This window comes from Erpetoichthys calabaricus, chromosome 5 (assembly GCF_900747795.2).
Source record: "Erpetoichthys calabaricus chromosome 5, fErpCal1.3, whole genome shotgun sequence".
In the NCBI taxonomy this organism is placed as follows: domain Eukaryota; kingdom Metazoa; phylum Chordata; class Cladistia; order Polypteriformes; family Polypteridae; genus Erpetoichthys; species Erpetoichthys calabaricus.
Window position 1 is genome coordinate 40,330,348 of NC_041398.2, and position 20,439 is coordinate 40,350,786.

Sequence of the window (20,439 nt, forward strand, 5' to 3'; positions counted from 1 at the left end):
TATTGGAGACATGTGCGATACTCATAAAAGAAAATGGCTAGTTTGGAAAATCACTCTAATCCAATTTATCATCTTTTCTAGGGGTACCAACAAATGTGTCTTGATCTCATTTAACATTTACTTTGCTTTACTCAGTGACATATCAAATACACGTAGGTATACATAGGACAATTGCTTTTCATTTAATTGCTTTTTTCTTTTTTGATTTTATTGATTTTATTAAAATCAAATAACATTCCATACAAATAAAATAGGTTATCTTTCCCCTGGGAAAGAGACCTAGAGTAAAACTTCCATCCATCCATTTTCCAACCCGCTGAATCCGAACACAGGGTCACGGGGGTCTGCTGGAGCCAATCCCAGCCAACACAGGGCACAAGGCAGGAAGCAATCCCGGGCAGGGTGCCAACCCACCGCAGAGAGTAAAACTTTAAGCTAGTAAAAATAAGTAAATAGATAAATTAATAAAGAAAAATAAAGTAAAAAAAAGAGAGGAGAATCTGCTTCCTGAATTTAAATGCTTATTCTAAAATGTTATTGATTAGATCCTATCAAGTTTTGAAAAAGTTTTGTACAAATCTCTAAGTGAGAATTAGATTTTTTCCAGTTTCAAATAGTATATAACATCAGTTACCCAGTGACTTAAAATAGGAGAGTTAGGATTCTTCCATTTGAGCAAGATAAGTCTACATGCCAGCAGTGTAGTAAAGGCAGTTACAGTTTGTTTTTCCTTCTCCACATTAAGCCCAACTGGAAGTGCACCAAACACAGCTGTTAATGGGTTAGGAGGGATTGTGACTCCAAGGCTGTCTGAAAGGCAGAATGGGCCAGAATGATGTTAGTTTGGTGCATGCCCCAAAACATGTGTCCCAGTGAAGCTGGAACTTGATTGTAAAGTTCGCAGGTTGGATCTTGCCCTGGAAACATTTTGGACAATTGTAAGCGAGACAGAAGTGCTCGATATATAATTTAGAGTTGAATAATTGTATGTTTTGCACACATGGATATCAAGTGAATTCTGTGCATTGCTACCTTCCACTCCTTTTCTGAGATGTTGGGTGAAAGATCCTTTGCTCACTGTACTCTTAGATCTTTGAAAGGGAGGCACCACAAAATGGTTTTATATATTACAGAAATGCTGTCTGAGTCCTCAAGACTGATCAATATTTTTTCCGGCATAGAGGAAGGTGAGAGGTGAGGAAAATTGGGCAGGTTCTGTTTAACAAAGTTTCTAATTTGAAGGTAGTGAAAGAAATGTGTTGCTGAAAAGTTAAATTTGGAGTGTAATTGTTCGTAGGATGCAAAGACGTTGTCTATATGCAGATCTCTAAGTGATTTAATCCCGAATGTTTTCCAGACATTAAAAACTGCGTACGTTTGAGAGGGAGGGAAAAGGTGGTGATCATGCAGAGGTACCACAGATAAAAGTTTCTCTATCTTAAAATACTTCCTACATTGGTTCCATCTTCTAAATGAGTGAAGCACAACTGGGTTGGTAGTATATTGGCGATGACTTGTGTTTATTGGGGTACAAAACAAGGAACATAAAGATGTACTGCATGATTTTGTTTCTAGTGCGGACCAAGCCTGTGTATGTTCATCTGTTTGTGTCAATGTCCAGGTTTTTATAGCTTGTATATTTGCTACCCAGTAATAAAATTGAAAGTTAGGTAGAGCCATGCCACCTTTCGCCTTAGGTCTTTGTAGGATCGCCCTTTGGATATGTGGATGTTTTGAATTCCAAGTAAATGAGGTTATGGTTGAATCTAATTTCTTAAAAAATGAATTATGGATGTATATAGGAATGTTTTGAAATAAAAAAGAAGCTTTGGAAGTATATTCATCTTAACAATGTTAATTCTTCCAGCTAAAGTGAGATGAAGGGTTGACCATCTATGCAAGTCTTGCTTAATTGTTTCCATACAGACGGCAAACTTTTGTTGATAAAGAGCTTTATGTTTACTTGTGATGTTTACTCCTAGGTATTTAAACTGATCTGCGATAATAAAAAGGAAGTGTACAATCTGATATTGTGTGCTTGAGAATTCACTGGAAAGGGCACACTTTTATTCAAATTAATTCTGAGACCAGAAATCTTTTAAAATTCTGTTAATGCTGTTAGGACTACAGGCACAGTATTTTGTGGATCTGATATATACAGTACCATATCATCAACATAGAGAAATTTTCTGTTCAAGTCCTTCTCTGATTATCTCCTTTATCTCATAAGCATTTCAACAGTGAACTGCCAGTGGTTCAATGGCGATTGCAAAAAGCAGTGGTGACAAGGGGCATCCTTGTCTGGTACCACGTTCTAGTTTAAAGTAGTCTGAATTAATGTTATTAATACAAACTGAAGCTTCTGGACTGGTATATAGCAGTTTGTTCCATGCACAAATGTTCGGGCCAAACCCAGATTTCTCCAATGTAGTGAAAATACTTCGATTCAACCATATCAAATGCTTTTTCTGCATCCAACGATATCATCATCTCTGGGGTGTTTGACCTTCTGGGTGAATATATTACATTAAACAGGCATCGGAAGATTGGAAGCTAAGTGTCTGCCTTTAATAAATCCAGTTTGGTCTTGTGATATTACTGAAGGGAGCACTTTCTCCATCCTTCTAGCTAGGAGAGTATCTTAACATTATTCAGAAGTGAAACTGGTCTGTATGATGCACATTGTAACAAGTCCTTATTTTGTTTAGGAAAGACAGTAATTAATACTTGGCAAAAAGTTTGAGGTAGAATTTTATTGTCTCTAGCTTCCGTAAATGTTGCTAATAATAGGGGAACTAACTGAGTTGAGAATTTCTTATAAAATTCGTCAGGGTAGCCATCAGGGCCTGCTGCTTTCCCACTCTGCAATGAGTTAATAACATCTAATAATTCTGATAGCGCCAGAGGTTTATCTAATTTCTCTGCAGTGATAGTATCTATTTGTGGTATCTGTAATGCATTCAGAAATGCATTAGATTGTGTCTTGTCTTCTTTAAACTCAGAAGAATATAAGAACTTATAGTAGTTTTTAAATGTGTGCATTATATTTTTATGGTCAATGATTTTGTTTACGTTTGTGTTGGTGATTGCTGAGATTGCATTATGAAGATTCTTTCTTGTGGATTTGTTGAGCTAAGGTCTTATTCTCTCCTTGTTCATAGTAATAATGTCTTCATTTAAAAATGAGTTGTTCAGTTTCTTTAGTTGTCAAGAGGTTAAGTTCTAATAACAGAGTCTGTCTTTTCCAATGAAGTACCTCACATGGACACCCTGGCATGTTCTTGATCTATTCTAGTAATTGCACTAATTAGCTCTGATACCTTTTTGATTTCCAATTTATTTCTGTGGGAAAGATAATGAGATAATCTGGCCTTTTAAGAAAGCCTTCAGGGTTTCCCAGAGTATTCCTGCAGAAACAAGATGTATTGGTCTTTAAAAAAAAAAGTTAAAGTTTGGATATAAATTCTGTACAGTTCTCGTCTGCTAATAAAACTGGGTTAAGACACCATCTGCGAGATGAGTATGTGGGGCATAATGATTTTGGCTCCAAGATCAAAGGGGCATGGTCGGAAATAATAGCGTCGTACTTACAAGATTTAATCATAGACAAGAAATTGTTATCAACAAAGAAATAATCAATTCTTGTGTAGCAGTGATGCACTGGTGAGTAGAACTAATATACTTTTGAGTTTGGGTTTAGAAATTTGCAGGGGTCTGATAAGTTGTGGTCAGTTACAAACTGTGTAATTGTCTTTGCAGTGTTGAATGTCATCACCTCTGTGACAGGAGACCTATCTAAGTCTGGATTTATAACACAATTAAAATCCCCAGTCATTATAATTTCACGAGTGTTCACATTGGGAATGGATGCAAAAACATTTTGGATGAAGTCCCTATCATCGACATTGGGTGCATAAATATTTATCAGAATCACTTTACAGTTAAATAATTTATCTATGACAATCACATATCTCCCTTCAGTATCAGATACTACGTATTTTACTACAAATGTTATTGTTCTGCAGTAATATGAAAAAGTTTGGGAACCCCTCTCAGCCTGCATAATAATTTACTCTACTTTCAACAAAAAAGATAACAGTGGTATGTCTTTCATTTCCTAGGAACATCTGAGGTACTGGGGTGTTTTCTGAACAAAGATTTTTAGTGAAGCAGTATTTAGTTGTATGAAATTAAATCAAATGTAAAAACTGGCTGTGCAAAAATTTGGGTAACCTTGTAATTTTGCTGCTTTGAATGCATGTAACTGCTCAATACTGATTACTTACAACACCAAATTGGTTGGATTTGCTCGTTAAGCCTTGAATTTCATAGACAGGTGTATCCAATCATGAGAAAAGGTATTTAAGGTGGTCAATCGCAAGTTGTTTTCCCTTTAACTCTCCTCTGATGAGTGACAGCATGGGATCCTCAAAGCAACTCTCAAAAGATTTTAAAACAAAGATTGTTCAATATCATGGTTTTGGGGAAGGCTACAAAAAGCTACCGTATGTCAGAGGTTTAAACTGTCAGTTTCAACTGTAAGGAATGTAATCAGGAAATGGAAGGCCACAGGCACAGTTGCTGTTAAACCCAGGTCTGGCAGGCCAAGAAAAATACAGGAGCAACATATGTGCAGGATTGTGATAATGGTTACAGACAACCCACAGATCACCTCCAAAGACCTGCAAGAACATCTTGCTGCAAATGGTGTATCTGTACATTGTTCTACAATTCAGCGCAATTTGCACAAAGAACATCTGTATGGCAGGGTGATGAGAAAGAAGCCCTTTCTGCACTCACTCCACAAACAGAGTCGCTTGTTGTATACAAATGCTCATTTAGACAAGCCAGATTAATTTTGGAACAAAGTGCTTTGGACTGATGAGACAAAAATTGAGTTATTTGGTCATAACAAAAAGCACTTTGAATGACGGAAGAAGAACACTGCATTGCAAGAAAAACACCTGCTACCTACTGTCAAATTTGGTGGAGGTTTCATCATGCTGTGGGCTGTGTGGCTAGTTCAGGGACTGGGGCCCTTGTTAAATTCTAGGGTCGGATGAATTCAACCCAATATCAACAAATTCTTCAGGATAATGTTCAAGCATCAGTCACAAAGTTGAAGTTACGTAGGGGTTGGATATTCAAATAAGACAATGACCCAAAACACAGTTCGAAATCTACAAAGGCATTTGTGCAGAGGGAAAAGTACAACGTTCTGGAATGGCCATCACATGACTTGAAGCAGGCTGTCCATGTTTGGCAGCCATCAAATTTAACTGAACTGGAGAGATTTTGTATGGAAGAATGGTCAAAAATACCTCCATCCAGAATCCAGACACTCATCAAAGGCTATAGGAGTCGTCTAGAGGCTGTTATATTTGCATAAGGAGGCTCAACTAAGTATTGATGTAATATCTCTGTTGGGGTGCCCAAATTTATGCACCTGTCTAATTTTGTTATGATGCATATTGCATATTTTCTGTTAATCCAATAAATTTAATGTCACTGCTGAAATACTACTGTTTCCATAAGGCATGTCATATATTAGAAGGAAGTTGCTACTTTGAAAGCTCAGTCAATGATACACAAAAATCCAAAGAATTAGGAGGGGTTCCCAAACTTTTTCATATGACTGTATGTACAAGAATTCCCACACCTGTAGTTTTCTTTTTAAAGCTGGAATGGAATATTTGGCCAGTCCAGTCTCTGTGTAGCCGAAACTGATCGTTGCTTAGTAAGTGGGTCTCCTGTAAAAATACTATTTTAGCGTTTAGACCTGTTAGGTGAGAGAACACTTTCTCATTAATTCGTGATTCAGGCCTTTAACATTCCAGCTCACAAAGTTAACTGTCCGGTCATGGAGACATTACTTTTGAACTTTTGTTATCATTTTGTAGTCTTAACTGAAAATAAGACAGCTTTGACCTAAATTTCTAGTTTTCCCAGGAGTTATTGCCATGAAGCCTACTAGAGGGGACCCAAAAATAACAGGAAATATTTTTAAAACGTGTTTAATTTAATTTTTCTGAACAAACTACAATTAGTCTCCTTCAAAGTACTCTCCATTGGCGGAAATACACTTATCTAACCGTTTGTTCCATTGTTCGAAACATTTTTTAAATACGTCTGAAGTAATGCCCATTAATGCTCTGGTCATTTCTTGTTTTACCTCTTCGACGTCAGCAAAACGCCTTCCTTTCAAGTCTTTTTTCATCCGAGGGAACAAAAAGAAATCACACGGAGCTAAATCCAGTGAATAGGGTGGGTGGTTCAGGGTTGTCATACCGTTTCTTGCCAAAAATTGGCGAATGCTGAGAGCAGTGTGAGATGGAGTGTTGTCATGATGAAAGAACCAATCGCCTGACTCCCACAAATCAGGGTGTTTCCTTCTCACACTGTTGCGCAACCTACTTTTACAAAAAAATTCACTGAACACAAGCACAACCTTCCAGACTGATGGCACTTGGCAGACTGACTTGTGAGGAGTGTAACTAGATCACCCTAGCGGCCCAACCACGTACTACAAGTACCAACCTAACAACAACAAAATTCCGGTTATTTTTGGGTCCCCCCTCGTATTGTTACATTGGCACTTATAATTATAAGGATTTAAAGGATAGATTAGAGATAGCTTGCTCTCTTTCTCTCTGAGAGAATAGTTCAGCTATGAATTTCACTGGGTTTGGACTTTCACGATTCTCAGGGAGAACTTTGATTCTAATATTATTCCTTCTGCATCCATCTTCCAGTGTAGCAAGTCTGTCTCCAAGTAATTTGCATTCGGAATTTGCAGCCATTGCTTTTCTATCAGCGGTAGTTCGAGTCGTGAACGTTTGCTTATGGTCTTCCAACTGAGCGCCAACTTGCTCTCAGTTTCTTCTCAAACTTAGACGCATTTTCCTGAATTTGTTCCTCAGTTTTTTCTAGCATTCCTTTAAAGGCTGCCTCAAAGCGATTATTTAGACGTTTCTCCTCGTTTGTCTTGTGTATGTCCTTTATTTACTGTATATTACTTTTCCTTGTATCATTTATTTTCTTTCTTACAGTGCATCCGGAAAGTATTCACAGCGCATCACTTTTTCCACATTTTGTTATGTTACACCCTTATTCCAAAATGGATTAAATTCATTTTTTTTCCTCAGAATTCTACACACAACACCCCATAATGACAATGTGAAAAAAGTTTACTTGAGATTTTTGCAAATTTATTAAAAATAAAAAAATTGAGAAAGCACATGTACATAAGTATTCACAGCCTTTAAGCTCAAAATTGAGCTCAGGTGCATCCTGTTTCCCCTGATCATCCTTGAGATGTTTCTGCAGCTTAATTGGAGTCCACCTGTGGTAAATTCAGTTGATTGGACATGATTTGGAAAGGCACACACCTGTCTATATAAGGTCCCACAGTTGACATTTCATGTCAGAGCACAAACTAAGCATGAAGTCAAAGGAATTGTCTGTAGACCTCTGAGACAGGATTGTCTCGAGGTACAAATCTGGGGAAGGTTACAGAAAAATTTCTGCTGCTTTGAAGGTCCCAATGAGCACAGTGACCTCCATTATCTGTAAGTGGAAGAAGTTGGAAACCACCAGGACTCTTCCTAGAGCTGGCCGGCCATCTAAACTGAGCAATCGGGGGAGAAGGGCCTTAGTCAGGGAAGTGACCAAGAACCCGATGGTCACTCTGTCAGAGGTCCTCTGTGGAGAGAGGAGAACCTTCCAGAAGGACAACCATCTCTGCAGCAATCCACCAATCAGGCCTATATGGTAGAGTGGCCAGACAGAAGCCACTCCTTAGTAAAAGGCACATGGCAGCCCGCCTGGAGTTTGCCAAAAGGCACCTGAAGGACTCTCAGACCACGAGAAAGAAAATTCTCTGGTCTGATGAGACAAAGATTGAACTCTTTGCTGTGGGGATGTTTTTCAGTGGCAGGAACTGGGAGACTAGTCAGGATAAAGGGAAAGATGACCGCAGCAATGTACAGGGACATCCTGGATGAAAACCTGCTCCAGAGCGCTCTTGACCTCAGACTGGGGCAATGGTTCATCTTTCAGCAGGACAATGACCCTAAGCACACAGCCAAGATATCAAAGGAGTGGCTTCAGGACAACTCTGTGAATGTCCTTGAGTGGCCCAGGCTTGAATCCGTTTGAACATCTCTGGAGAGATCTTAAAATGGCTGTGCACCGACGCTTCCCATCCAACCTGATGGAGCTTGAGAGGTGCTGCAAAGAGGAATGGGCGAAACTGGCCAAGGATAGGTGTGCCAAGCTTGTGGCATCATATTCAAAAAGACTTGAGGCTGTAATTGCTGCCTAAGGTGCATTGACAAAGTATTGAGCAAAGGCTGTGAATACTTATGTACATGTGCTTTCTCGGTTTTTTTATTTTTAATAAATTTGCAAAAACCTCAAGTAAACTTTTTTCACATCGTCATTATGGGGTGCTGTGTGTAGAATTCTGAGGAAAAAAATAAATGTAATCCATTTTGGAAAAAGGCTGTAACATGTACTTCTTGTCCAGTATTTAAGACCTTCAGTGTTTGTTTATTTGCACCATTCATTAAAATAGTGATAGTGAAAATAGTGATTTTTTACAATCTGATTTTTGACATTGGAAAGCAGTTTTGTTTTCATTATGAAGCTTCTTTTGAAGTCTTTGGTAGTCTTTGGGTCTATGGGTCATTACATGGAGAGAAAGAAATGATCTATCTTCATAAGTTGATTTAAGTCCATTAACTTCCCCACGGAGTGATTCTGTTAACTAATAATGTGAGTTTTTAGGTAACTAAAATTTTAATAGTGAAATTGATGATGAGCACATTTTAATGTGATGAATTGTTTTTTTCAATGTGCTTAAATTAGTAATGCGTTATTTAAAGTTTTTTGCACACAACTATGTTTGCCGTCCCGCATATATGAGAGACTAGTGAGGAAGATGTATTTTATATACATGCCCTTTCCCTCCATTTAACTTCTGTGAAGTTCTATCTGCTCCATGCACCAGTCCATGTAAGATTGAGGAGATTAGAAGGATTTACGTACATGTGGCTCAAATCTTAGTACAGCAGTTCCTGTCATCCTACACTTACACAGATCGTCGTAGACATGGAACACACATGAAATCTATGTATTCCAAATAATTATATATTATTTACCCTAAACTTTACAGAAAGGTATACCCAGTCTCCCACAGCCATGTGGAAAAATGTATTATGGTCTGATATACTGTAGCTAAGGTTGAACTATTTGGCCATAATTCCAAAAGGTATGTTTGGTGCAAAAATAACACAGCAAATCATCAAAAGAACACCATACCCACAATGAATCATTGTGGAGACTTCACTGTGCTTTGGGACTGGTTTTCTTCAGCTGTAACTGGGGCTTTAGTCAAGGTGGATGGAATCATGAATCACACCAAGTATCAGTCTACTTTGGTGACAAACCTTCAAGCATTTGTTTTGAAACTGAAGTTGAAGAGGAACTTCACTTTTCAGCATAACAATGACCCAAAGCATACATCAAAATCAGCAAAGCAATGGCTTCATCAAAGGAGGATCAGTGTTCTCGAAAGGCCCAGCCAGATTTCAATCCCTTATCCAGTTGAAAATCTGTAAAGAGGTGCACAGGAGATGCCCTCATAATTTCCTTTGCAAGCAAGAGTTCAGATGTGCCAAACTGACTATTGCCCAAAAAAGACAGCACTGTAATAAAATCAAAAGGTTCTTCAACTAAGTATTAGTTTTAGGGGGTGTGCACACTTGTGCATCCAGGTTTTTGTGTAACTTTTTTTCTTTTTTTCAATAAACAGTTTCTGATTTGTTTTCACCTTATTTGTATAGATTATAATTTTTCAATAAAGGTGGAATAAGTTCTGACAGGATTTATCTTGGTTTTGTTTTATTGCACAAAATATTCAATTGTGACATGTTATGTAGACTTTTTATATCCACTGTAGCAGTAAAAGAACCCTGGCTATGTAACAAAGATGGCAATGAATATAACATAGATGGTGACACATTTTTAGGAAGGATAGACAGAACAGAAAAAGAGGAGAGGTTGCCATTTATGGCAAACAAAACTTAAAAGCATCTTTCCTTCAATTGGATAATGAGCCATATCTTAATCTTAATGAGGACGTTTAGATTCATCTCGAAATCATTAGGAGAAGAGGCCTTATTTTAGGAGTGTATTATTGCCCCCCACCCACCCCCCCACTCACTCAGGCAGTAGTAATTTCAATACAAGCCTAAAAGATAAGTTTGCAGGGATCTTACAGTCATTGGGAACTTTAAGTGCCCAAATATTAACTGGACTAGCCTTCTTTAAAGTAGAGTACAAGAGCAGGAATTTTTAGACATAATCAGCAACTGTTTTTTAATATAGTACTAGGGGGCTCCGCCCCCTGCTTGCTTAGCTCGCCCACCCCCAGATTTTGTTTACCGGATATACAATTAGTACTAGGGTGTTGTACCGTGTTAGCCATTATGAATGTAGAGAAAAGCCAAGCAAAATGACACCTTTTATTGGCTAACTAAAAAGATTACAATATGCAAGCTTTCAAGGCAACTCAGGCCCCTTCTTCAGGCAAGAAGGGGCCTGAGTTGCCTCGAAAGCTTGCATATTGTAATCTTTTTAGTTAGCCAATAAAAGGATACACAATTTAAAGAGATTGTTAGTTTCATGGGAATTGTTACTTATGCATTATTTTCACTTTTATTTTAAAACTTTTGTAAAATCAATACTTTATTTCCGGGCGTGGTAACATCTCTTTCTTGCAGGACGTATAACGCTGCTCGCGTTGTGAAGGGGGTGCAACTGAACGCACGCTAAGGAGAAGCAGTCTGATCATCTGCAGGCTTTTTGCTGCTGGCGAGCTGCGTGTTTTGCTTGTCTCTTGTCGTTGTTTTAACAGCTGGGAGCACATGATACGTGTCTGCCAACAGCAATCCAACAACTGCTAGTTTAGATGTCCGTGGACTTGTTTTAAATGATGTCTCACTGCCTTGTCTCGCGTGACATTGTAAAAACAATACTTGTCCTTTATTTCCGGCCCCGGGCGTGGTTAAATCTCTTTCTCAGGACGTATAATGCTGTTCACATTGTCAAGAGGGGGTATGGGGGGGGGTGGGCTGCTGAACACATGCTACGGAGGTGCCGTCAGATCATCTGCTGTCTTTCTGCTGCTGTCGCGCTACTATCAGTCTTCCCTGCTGTACTCTGCCCTCCCTCAATCGGACCTAACAGTCACTTAAAACAAAAAAGGCTCAACCTGGTTGGGACACTACAATACTTTCGAATTTTACTGCTTTCATATTTTTTACCTTTCTCTGCATGTGTATCGTGCCACCGTTTGAGACTTTCGAATTCCACTGCCTTCATAATCTCTTATCTGCCTTTTTTTTTCTCTCCAAAGCTTTTGGGTCCCTTTTCTCCGCGCTGCTCTTTCTTCTTTGCTTAACGTATTGTCCTTATACACTTTATATGTGCTGAGAATCTCATGTTCTATATCCCCACAAGACGCTCCGTGGCCATTCTCTTTCATCTCGTGGGTCTTTTATTTGCCTTCCGTGATCTTACCGTAAAGATCACGTATCGTTTCCTAGTCATTCCCTCCCACAGGATTTTTTTTTTTTTTATAATAGAGAGATGTTAAAGCACTAACATAAGATATTCAACCACTAACGTTAAGTGACCATAATATACTGTAAATACACTTTCCAGTGTTTTGGAAGAGCACAAATGCAAAGACCAAAGCTGTTAAGTTTAACTTTGGTAGGGTTACTTTGAATAGATGACAAAGTATTAAAGGGATAAACTGGGAAATGCTTTTAAGTGTGGAGACGGTCAAGGAGCAGTGGAACTGATTTAAAAACATTTTATATAAAATGCAGGACAGGTACACCCCAAAATTTGGAATTAGTAGGATATTTAAAAAAAAACTCCATAGTGGGTTAATAAGGAGTTGAAAAAGAAGCTACAAAGGAAAAAAACACCTGTATAAGGTTTATAAAACTAATAACTCTAATGGTGATTGTAGGGTGTATGAGAGCATGAGGGCAACCATCAAGAAGGATATTAGGGAAGCTAAGAGGCAGTTAGAGAGGAACATAGAAGATAAGACAAAGATGACACAAAAAGTAAAGTGTATCAGGAATAGTAAAGGGGAATTAAGATATACAGACTGTGAAATAGCAGATACTCTAAAGTTACTTTTTTTTTTTTGAAGTCTTCAAAATGTGGAGAAGTGAATACCCTCCCAGTGGTAACAGGAACTGTTTTTAGAAGGTGAAGTACTGCTCAGATTAAATAGGCAGAAATGAAACAAATCACCAGGACCAGATAATATTTATTCTCGAGTTCTTAAGGAGCTTAGCGAGTATTTATATAAACCATTGATGCTTATTTTTAGGAAGTCACTCTACACTAGGGAAATTCCAAAGAACTAGAAAATATCAAATATTATCAAATTATGTAAAAAGGGTGATCTGGTACATCCAATCAAATATAGGCCTGCAAGTTTAACATGCATCACATGTAAATTAATGGAAGGAATTGATAAGGAATAGATAAAGTAACATGTGGCAAGAACAGGCATTTTATTGAAAAGTCATCATGGGTTCAGATGACGGAGGTCATATTATACTAAAATGCTAGAATACTATGAGGAAATAACGAAAGGATATGATCAAAGTGGTTCTTATTATTTATCTTGACTGTCAAAAAGCATTTAATAATGTGCCACATGGGTATCAAATTAAAAGAAGTGAGAGTTCAGAACTGCCTGAATTGTGAATACACAGTAGGAGGTCTGAAAAATAGAAATAGAAAATACATCTTATGAAAGGGGTCAGTGGGTCGTAGTGAACCATTAATTTCCAGACAGTGTTCAGAAGCCATTAAGAAGGCTAACTGAATGTTAGGTTATATTGCATGATGTGTTGAGTACAGGTCCAAGGAGGTTTTGCTCAAGCTTTATACCACACTGGTATGGCCTCTCCTGAAGGACTGTGTGCAGTTTTGGTCACCAGGAAAGAATAAAGACATAGAACCACGAGAAAAGGCACAAAGAATGGTGACTAGGCTTATTCCAGAACTGCAGAGGATGAGTTATGAGGAAAGAATAAAGGAGAAAATCCCTTCAGTTTAAGCAAAATTAGATTAAGTGGTGAAATAATTGAAGTGTTTAAAATTATTAAGGGAATTAGTACTTTAGATTGAGTCTGTTACTTAAAAATGAGTTCAACAAGAACATGGAGACACAGTATGACACCTATTAAGGGTAAATTTTGCACAAACATTAGGAAATATTTCTCCACATACAGAACGACAGACACATGGAATAAGTTGCCAAGTAGTTTGGTGAACAGTAGGACTTTGGGGACCTTCAAATAGTTTGGTGAACAGTAGGACTTTAGGGACCTTCAAAGTTATTATTGATTATGATGTAAAACTATTTGGGCAACCCTTATATACCCAAAGCAAAATGTGATTTTTGTTGATGACTACACTTTTCCATTCTAAGCAGAGTTGGCAAGTCAGCCCACCTTAAATCCTTTCGCACCTCACCATCAGCGTCTTTTGTCTTGTAAATGTCAAGATGATCAAGACAAGCAGCAAGCAGCCTACTATTCCATCCCCCCACTGCCACAGAATGGGCAAGTACTTCTTCCAGTTCCTGCCTTGATTGATTATCTGGGAGTGAGCTACCCAGAATTGTAAGGGGAAATAATTTGATGTGTGTTTTGTTTCTACAACAATCTATGTAAACACATCATTAAAACAGAAACGTTTTTCACGTTCCAGTTCCAGCCATTTACAAGACAAAAGACGCTGACGGAGAGGTACGAATGGATTTAAGGTGGGCCAGATTTATGAGCTTTTTCGTAGGCTTTGGTAATTCTAGTGTTAAATGTTTTGACTTGTTTTTTGTACAGCCTCCCTTACAAGAAATTATCTTGCCACAATTGCTGCATTTTGTGTTGTCACTATTTTCTGTATTGAAATGTAACAGTGTCTGCAATCCTTGGTTCACGTGCTGAGTAAAACAAATTGACATGCCGTTTTTGTATGACCTAGTGCTGAGTTTCACAGAGAGAGTGGTTGCCTGAGAGGGAGAGAGAGCAATCTCAGTTTACATCTTCTGGAAATGCTCCACTCACACTGGTCAGAGAGTGTCTGTGAGCAGCTGACACAAGGCGAGTTTCTCATTTAGCAAGTTATAGACAGCCACATCAAAGCCTTTGGTTCAGGACTGATTGCCGACAGTTACCATAGAGCAAATCTTTGATCTGAGATGCTTCATGGTGATAGTCCATGTCATTATTTAGCTGTAAATGTATGGCATTTGCAAAAGTTAGCTTTTTTTCATTCTTATTCTCTCCTGATCTGACTCTTAACTAACAGCGCCAGTATAAATTCACACCCGATCTGATGCTGTTCGTTTTCAAATAATATTGCATTAGTGCAACAATGTTTTCTGATTGGTACTATTCAGGTCATAAAATGATTTCTTCAAAATGTCACATATATTTGTCTGTTTCTATTTTGCCCGGTGCTGCGTTGACATCATGCACCAGAAGGCATGAGCTTATTCAGTGCTGCAGGAGCACGCAGGTGGCCGGTTGCTTGTGCTATAACACAGTTGACTTGGCAGCGATCAACACACATGTACTGTACAAGGCATGCACAGGGGCCACTGAAAAAAGAAGAATATTCTTTGCTCACCTTGCAGAGGAGCTTCGTCGTCGCTTCTTACAAGAAAATACGATGGATAAAGCAAAAGAGGATGCAACATAGACAAGCTTCTCTTCCAAGACCTCCGCTTCCCCAGCCCCTTCAATGTAATAGTAACCACAGCAGAGAGAAAAGTGCGTACATTGCAACAGGTATACATGTCGTAAACGTAAAAAGGATGGCCCTTGGTTGTGTGTGAACTGTTAACATTTGAATATGATGATTGCCTATTGTGTGGAACTGACCTCTCTGTACTATTCTTTCCTCTGCATGTCCTGGAGTACAAAAGAAACAGAACTGTGCACCAAAAAGTGGACACCTGCAAGATCGGAAAAAAAAGCGTGGTCACTGATTACAAGCGCAAGATGTTATACGAATGAATATGAATAATGTTGCATCTGTCCCACAATGTTTTCCGAAATGTACTGTACTGGTCATAAAATGAGTTATTCCGAATATCATATATACCTATGTCTCTGTTTTTTTGTCAGTGCGGCTTTGACATTGTGGACCATAAGGTGCATACTAATTCATTGTGATCAGGAACACTCAATAAAACTGAATTAAAAAAATATTCAAGTGACGGTGAGATACGAAGAAGGCAGATTCACCAGCGTTTGTGTGTCAGCTTTTATCCCTCCAAATCAGAAAATTTCCAGTTCCATTGTTTGAAAACACCACTCACATCTACAGTTATTCCCAATTTCAGATAAAAAGTAACCGCGTCAGATCCGGGGCAGGCTTATGGGGGGTGGGGGGTTGTGTTGTAGCTTGATCATGACTGAGAGAGTAAAAGTGAAAAAAAATGCACATTTTTACAAGTACTATAAATTTTCACTGGCTGTTATAGACACAAATCAAATGTATGGTTTTATTGTATAATATTAACAATAAGGGAAGCTCACTACTCTAAATGGTAAATTTGCCCAGGATCCAGTTTCAAAGTCACGACTTCCGGATTATAAGTCGGCAGTTCTAACCACAGCACCACGGAAGCTGTCATATTATACTTACACCTTTTGTGAAAGTGTTTATTTGATGTTTGGCCATCAGCCTTCACATATTATACAGTTCATGTCTACATTTTGTTATTTATTACTAAAACATGATAAATGTGTCTGTTGTAACGATGTGTTTACATAGATTGTTATTGTTGTAGACACAACACACACATCAAATTATTTCCCCTTACAATTCTGGGTAGCTCACTCCCAGATAATAAATCAAGGCAGGAACTGGAAGAACTTCTTGCCCGTTCTGAGGCGGTGGGGGGGATGGTATAGCAGGCTGCTTGCTGCTTATCGACACGTTTAGAAGACAAAAGACGCTGACAGAGAGGTGTGAAGGGATTTAAGGTGGGCCAGATTTACGAGTTTTTTTGTTGGCTCTGGTAATTCTAGTGTTAAACATTGCTTGTTGCACTCACTATATTGTATCCTGAATCCAAGCACATTTTAACACTTATTTTTCCTAGTGTGCTCATGCTACCAACTTCAGAATCTCAGTCTCACTAATGCATGCTTTCCTCTGCCTTGTTTTCTCACTATTTAAGTATCAGTATGCCTGTGTTATAAAAGGTTTTAGTGTGGTAACACAAGTAATACAACATTTGCAATGAATTTGAAAATATTTAGATCACTTCACATTTATCACATTTTGCTACTGTATGTTACAACCTTGTGCTGAATGATTTGTTTTTTTCCTCACATCAAGCAACACTCTAACCCCAGAATGACGAAGTGAAAACAGGAATTTAGGGATTATAAAAATTTGTATTAAAAATAAGAGTGAGATATCACATTGACACAAGTATTTAAAGCTTTTGCTATGACACTGGAAAATCAACTCCGGTTTATCCCATTCTTAATGAAAACCTTCTCCAGGGCACTCTGAACCTTGGACTGGGTTGAAATTTCACCTTGCAACATGACATTGGCCCTAAATACAAAGCAAAGACAACACAGGAGTGGCTTGTGTCAACTCTGGGAATTCCATTGAGTTGCTCAGATTTGAGCCTAATCAAATATGTCTGGAGAATCCTGAAAATAGATGTCCACTGTCAATTTCCATCCAACCTAAAAAAATTTGGGAGGATATGCAAAGAATGGCAGATAAAGCCCAAATCCAGGTGCATGAAACCTGTTGCATCATACCCAAGAAGGTATAGAGAAAGAGTGTAACTGATGGTCTGATGGTTGCATAAAAATAAAATGCTTTTGCATTTTTGTCAGTCTTCCTGAACAGTGAGTATCTGACATACGTTGAAAACACTGTAGTGCCATTTGATTAAACTATTACTTCATCTTTCGATTGCATTACATTAGAGAAAAGAAAAGCTGTTAAACAAAAAGGAATATTTTGTGAAAAACTGCTGAAAAAACACTTTCAGAAAGATCGAAATGTTGGAAGTAATAATTTACTAAAATGGCAGTAAGGTAAGTGATGATGATCAGCAGCAAGAGCTTCTTCCATCAACATTTAGGGAATCATCACATGCCATGTGAAAACCTTACAGAAAATCAAATGAAAAATAAAGTAAACAATCAACTTTACTGCAAGCAGCCATGCGGAATGAGATTAGTAATCACATTACTAATGTTAATTGTTTATGGAATTTGTTATTCAGGTGGTTCTTTCTATGAGACAGTTACATGATTTCAGGGCCTCATGCTGCCCAAATAGAATTCTTGGACTTATTTTTGCTGCAAATCCTCTTTTTCTGACCTTTTTTTTTGTGTCTTCCTCAGGGTAAAGTGGCACAGACTGCCTGTATGTCTGCATGCAAGCACCTGTCCACCTCTCTGCAGCAAATGCTGCTCCAGTCTGATATAAAGCAGATTTCATTGGGTGCACTGCAACAATTCAACATTGATGTCACGGAATGTGAGAGTAAGTGTTTAAATTTTATCTGTCCATTGCTAAGCACAAACTTGCATACATTTGTAAGAGGTTTGGTTTTCATTTTTAAACTTTAAAGAGCCAAAATAGGTGGTCAGCTAGAAATGCATTGTTTTACCCCATGTTTTCCATGGTTCTGTTTTATGTCATTTAGTCTCATGTTAGTGGTAAAGCAGATCTTGGGATTATCATAGTCACACTGACAGAATGAAGACTACAACTGTGTGCTGAGGGTCTAGAAGTTTAATTAGATTTAATCTTATACAGTACTCTTCACATCTCTTACACATATTTGCAATAAAATACAGTACAGTACTAAGCATAACAACATACATCAACACAAATATCAAGGTAAACACACACATTAAATTGCACAAAAGTAGACATTTTCTTGTTCTAGGACACTTTAAAGTCAACCAGCAGCATAATGGAAGTTGTGTAAATGTTTAAGTGAGAAATAGTTCCTGTGTGACAAACACAAAGTGTGCAGTCACCCAGCACTGGATGTCTTATGCCTCTGAATGAAAAACATGCATATTTATTCTAATTTTGTTTCTTAATTTGAAGATTTAGTAGAACACATGATAAATTCTATTACTTTTTTTGCATTTTGTTACATCCTTTATTTTAGTTTTTATTCTCATCTTTGATTATTTTACAGTCATTTTTATATAATTTGTTGCTTAATGCAAGCTGTTTTACTGACATCCATGAGGCAAGATGTACTATCTGTGCCAATGCCAAGTTTACTGAGTTATTTATTTATTATATATATTATATATATATATATATATATATATTATATTATTTATGTGGGTGAACAAAAGTTTTTTTTTTAACTGTCACAATGACTGTCGTCATTTAATTATTCAGGAAGTTAAGAAACCAATAGAATTGCACTGGTTCAGTTATATTAATTAGACCAGATTAAGTACATTTTATGACAGTAGTACGTTTGACTTAATGAAAGCGTCACTGTTTGAATAAGTAGGGCTCCCAAGTGTAGACATCTGCTCTGCTGTATATAGAAGAGCCACTGATGAATTGATATATATTATCATTATGTGGAGTAATCGATCAATTCTGAATTGACATTTCTTAACACTTCTGCCAATTTTGTAAGTGTAGAAAGCTCAATTTAGAGTGTCTAATTTTGCAATTGGGTTAACAATTCTAAGCACCAATGCTGCCTGAATGCTGAGAGAGTGTTTTTCAATTGAAAATTATATTTGCAACTTTGTTAGACCTATTTTTATATAGTTAAAGTGTTTAAATCATTCTAATCCTTGAAAGATCTAGATACAAACTACTGTAATATAGATTTTGGCTTAATATGTTTTAAGTAAAATACTTTATATTCTGTCCCAACAATACACTTTTTCACTAGCAACTATAGTAGAAAATGTGGAAATTTTTTACAAGAGTTAATTTGCTTCAAGTGGATATTATATGAAGATGCTTCATGGTTTATGGGTGCTCGATATACTTGGCACATTACTCTTGTGGTGTTGCGCTGTTCTAGTCCTGCTTCCTACAATAGCATCACATCCCGCTTGCTTGGACCTTGTGTGTCACACTTTTCTATTCACTGAGCTGAACCTCTCATTGCCTGTCTGGCTTGATAGCGAGATGGATGGATACCGTCGTGACCCGACTATACATCACTGTCATCCCTCCTGCTGTCTGTGCAAGAGAATAGAAATAGCACACACACACACGGTCAGCTCTTTCATCGTAACCCTTCTCAGAAAACTTGCACCGGCTTTGTCTTCAATTTTTGCTGAAAGGTCCAAATCACTTTGAAAAGGAGGACATTAGAAAGGGGATGGCGAGACAAAGAGTGTTTGTGCTAACAGTAAGCAGTTTTAGATAGAAAAGCCCCCGGCGGCTTCAGGTGGTCTGATCTCAGCGTCTCAAAGTTTCAGTCCTCATTGTAAGAAGGGTTGCATGGAACGTATTCCTTTGTGCTGTTTCTTCCTGGAGAGCAATATTAGACTGTTGGTATGCAAGCAGGTGACCATCATTTGTAATTGCTTAAGATCAGAGGTCATTTGCTTTCAGAAACAAAGTAACTAAGTGGATATTTCGTTTTCAAGCTCTGCACCCACCCCCTCACTAAAAAGTATTCAGAATTAATCAGATTGTGATTTTTCTGTGTGATTATTTAGTTGCAAGCATACTTCATTTCTTTTTAAAGCAAAATTTAGTGTGACCGTTTCTTTGCTTGGTAGTAAATCTTGTGGAATAGAGCCTTGTCCAGTGCTTGCATTTTTTCATTAATATATTACGCTGTCTTTTACTCACTTACTGTTCAGTGTCAAGATTAGGAAAATATTTCAGTGTGTTTGTGAATAAATGGATAAAAAAATTATTGGTTGTTTAAGCTTACTGTCTTGTGTATATACTACAATGAAATTTATATTTAGCATGTCTCTTACAGGCAGTAACCAATAAGAACAAAATAACAATGAATTCTTCATAAAGTGAATGCAACGTATATATCAAATATATACACAGATATTTTCCACTTTATTCACTGTTTTTTGAAATGTTGGTATCTGAGCAATGTCAATGTTTATTTTATATCATTTGGCTTGAATCTTGGCTATATTATGCTACTCCTTTATAGTGGAAAGTCCCATGCACAGGCGGCATCACCTGATATACATATGATGTAGCATACATGGCAGTAAAATTACAGTAGAAAATGTACTTTTGTGGTGAACACACCCACAACAGATCAACTGCTTTAATTGTTTAAATTTACCAGTAAATAGACACTTTACTGTGCAGATGCATTCT

At 37.6% G+C, this 20,439-nt stretch overlaps 1 protein-coding gene across 2 annotated transcripts in view; it reads left to right on the forward strand.

The window, feature by feature from the left end:
* exoc6b (exocyst complex component 6B) overlaps window positions 1-20,439 on the forward strand; it is a 625,017-nt gene that overhangs the window by 403,718 nt on the left and 200,860 nt on the right. For both annotated transcript variants that reach the window (XR_007935144.1, XM_028801461.2), the window contains exon 19: window positions 17,487-17,628. Coding sequence is in view for 1 of the 2 variants with exons in the window: in XM_028801461.2 (XP_028657294.2) it covers window positions 17,487-17,628 (142 nt within the window). In the remaining variant the exon portion in view is untranslated. The remainder of the gene's footprint in view (window positions 1-17,486; window positions 17,629-20,439) is intronic.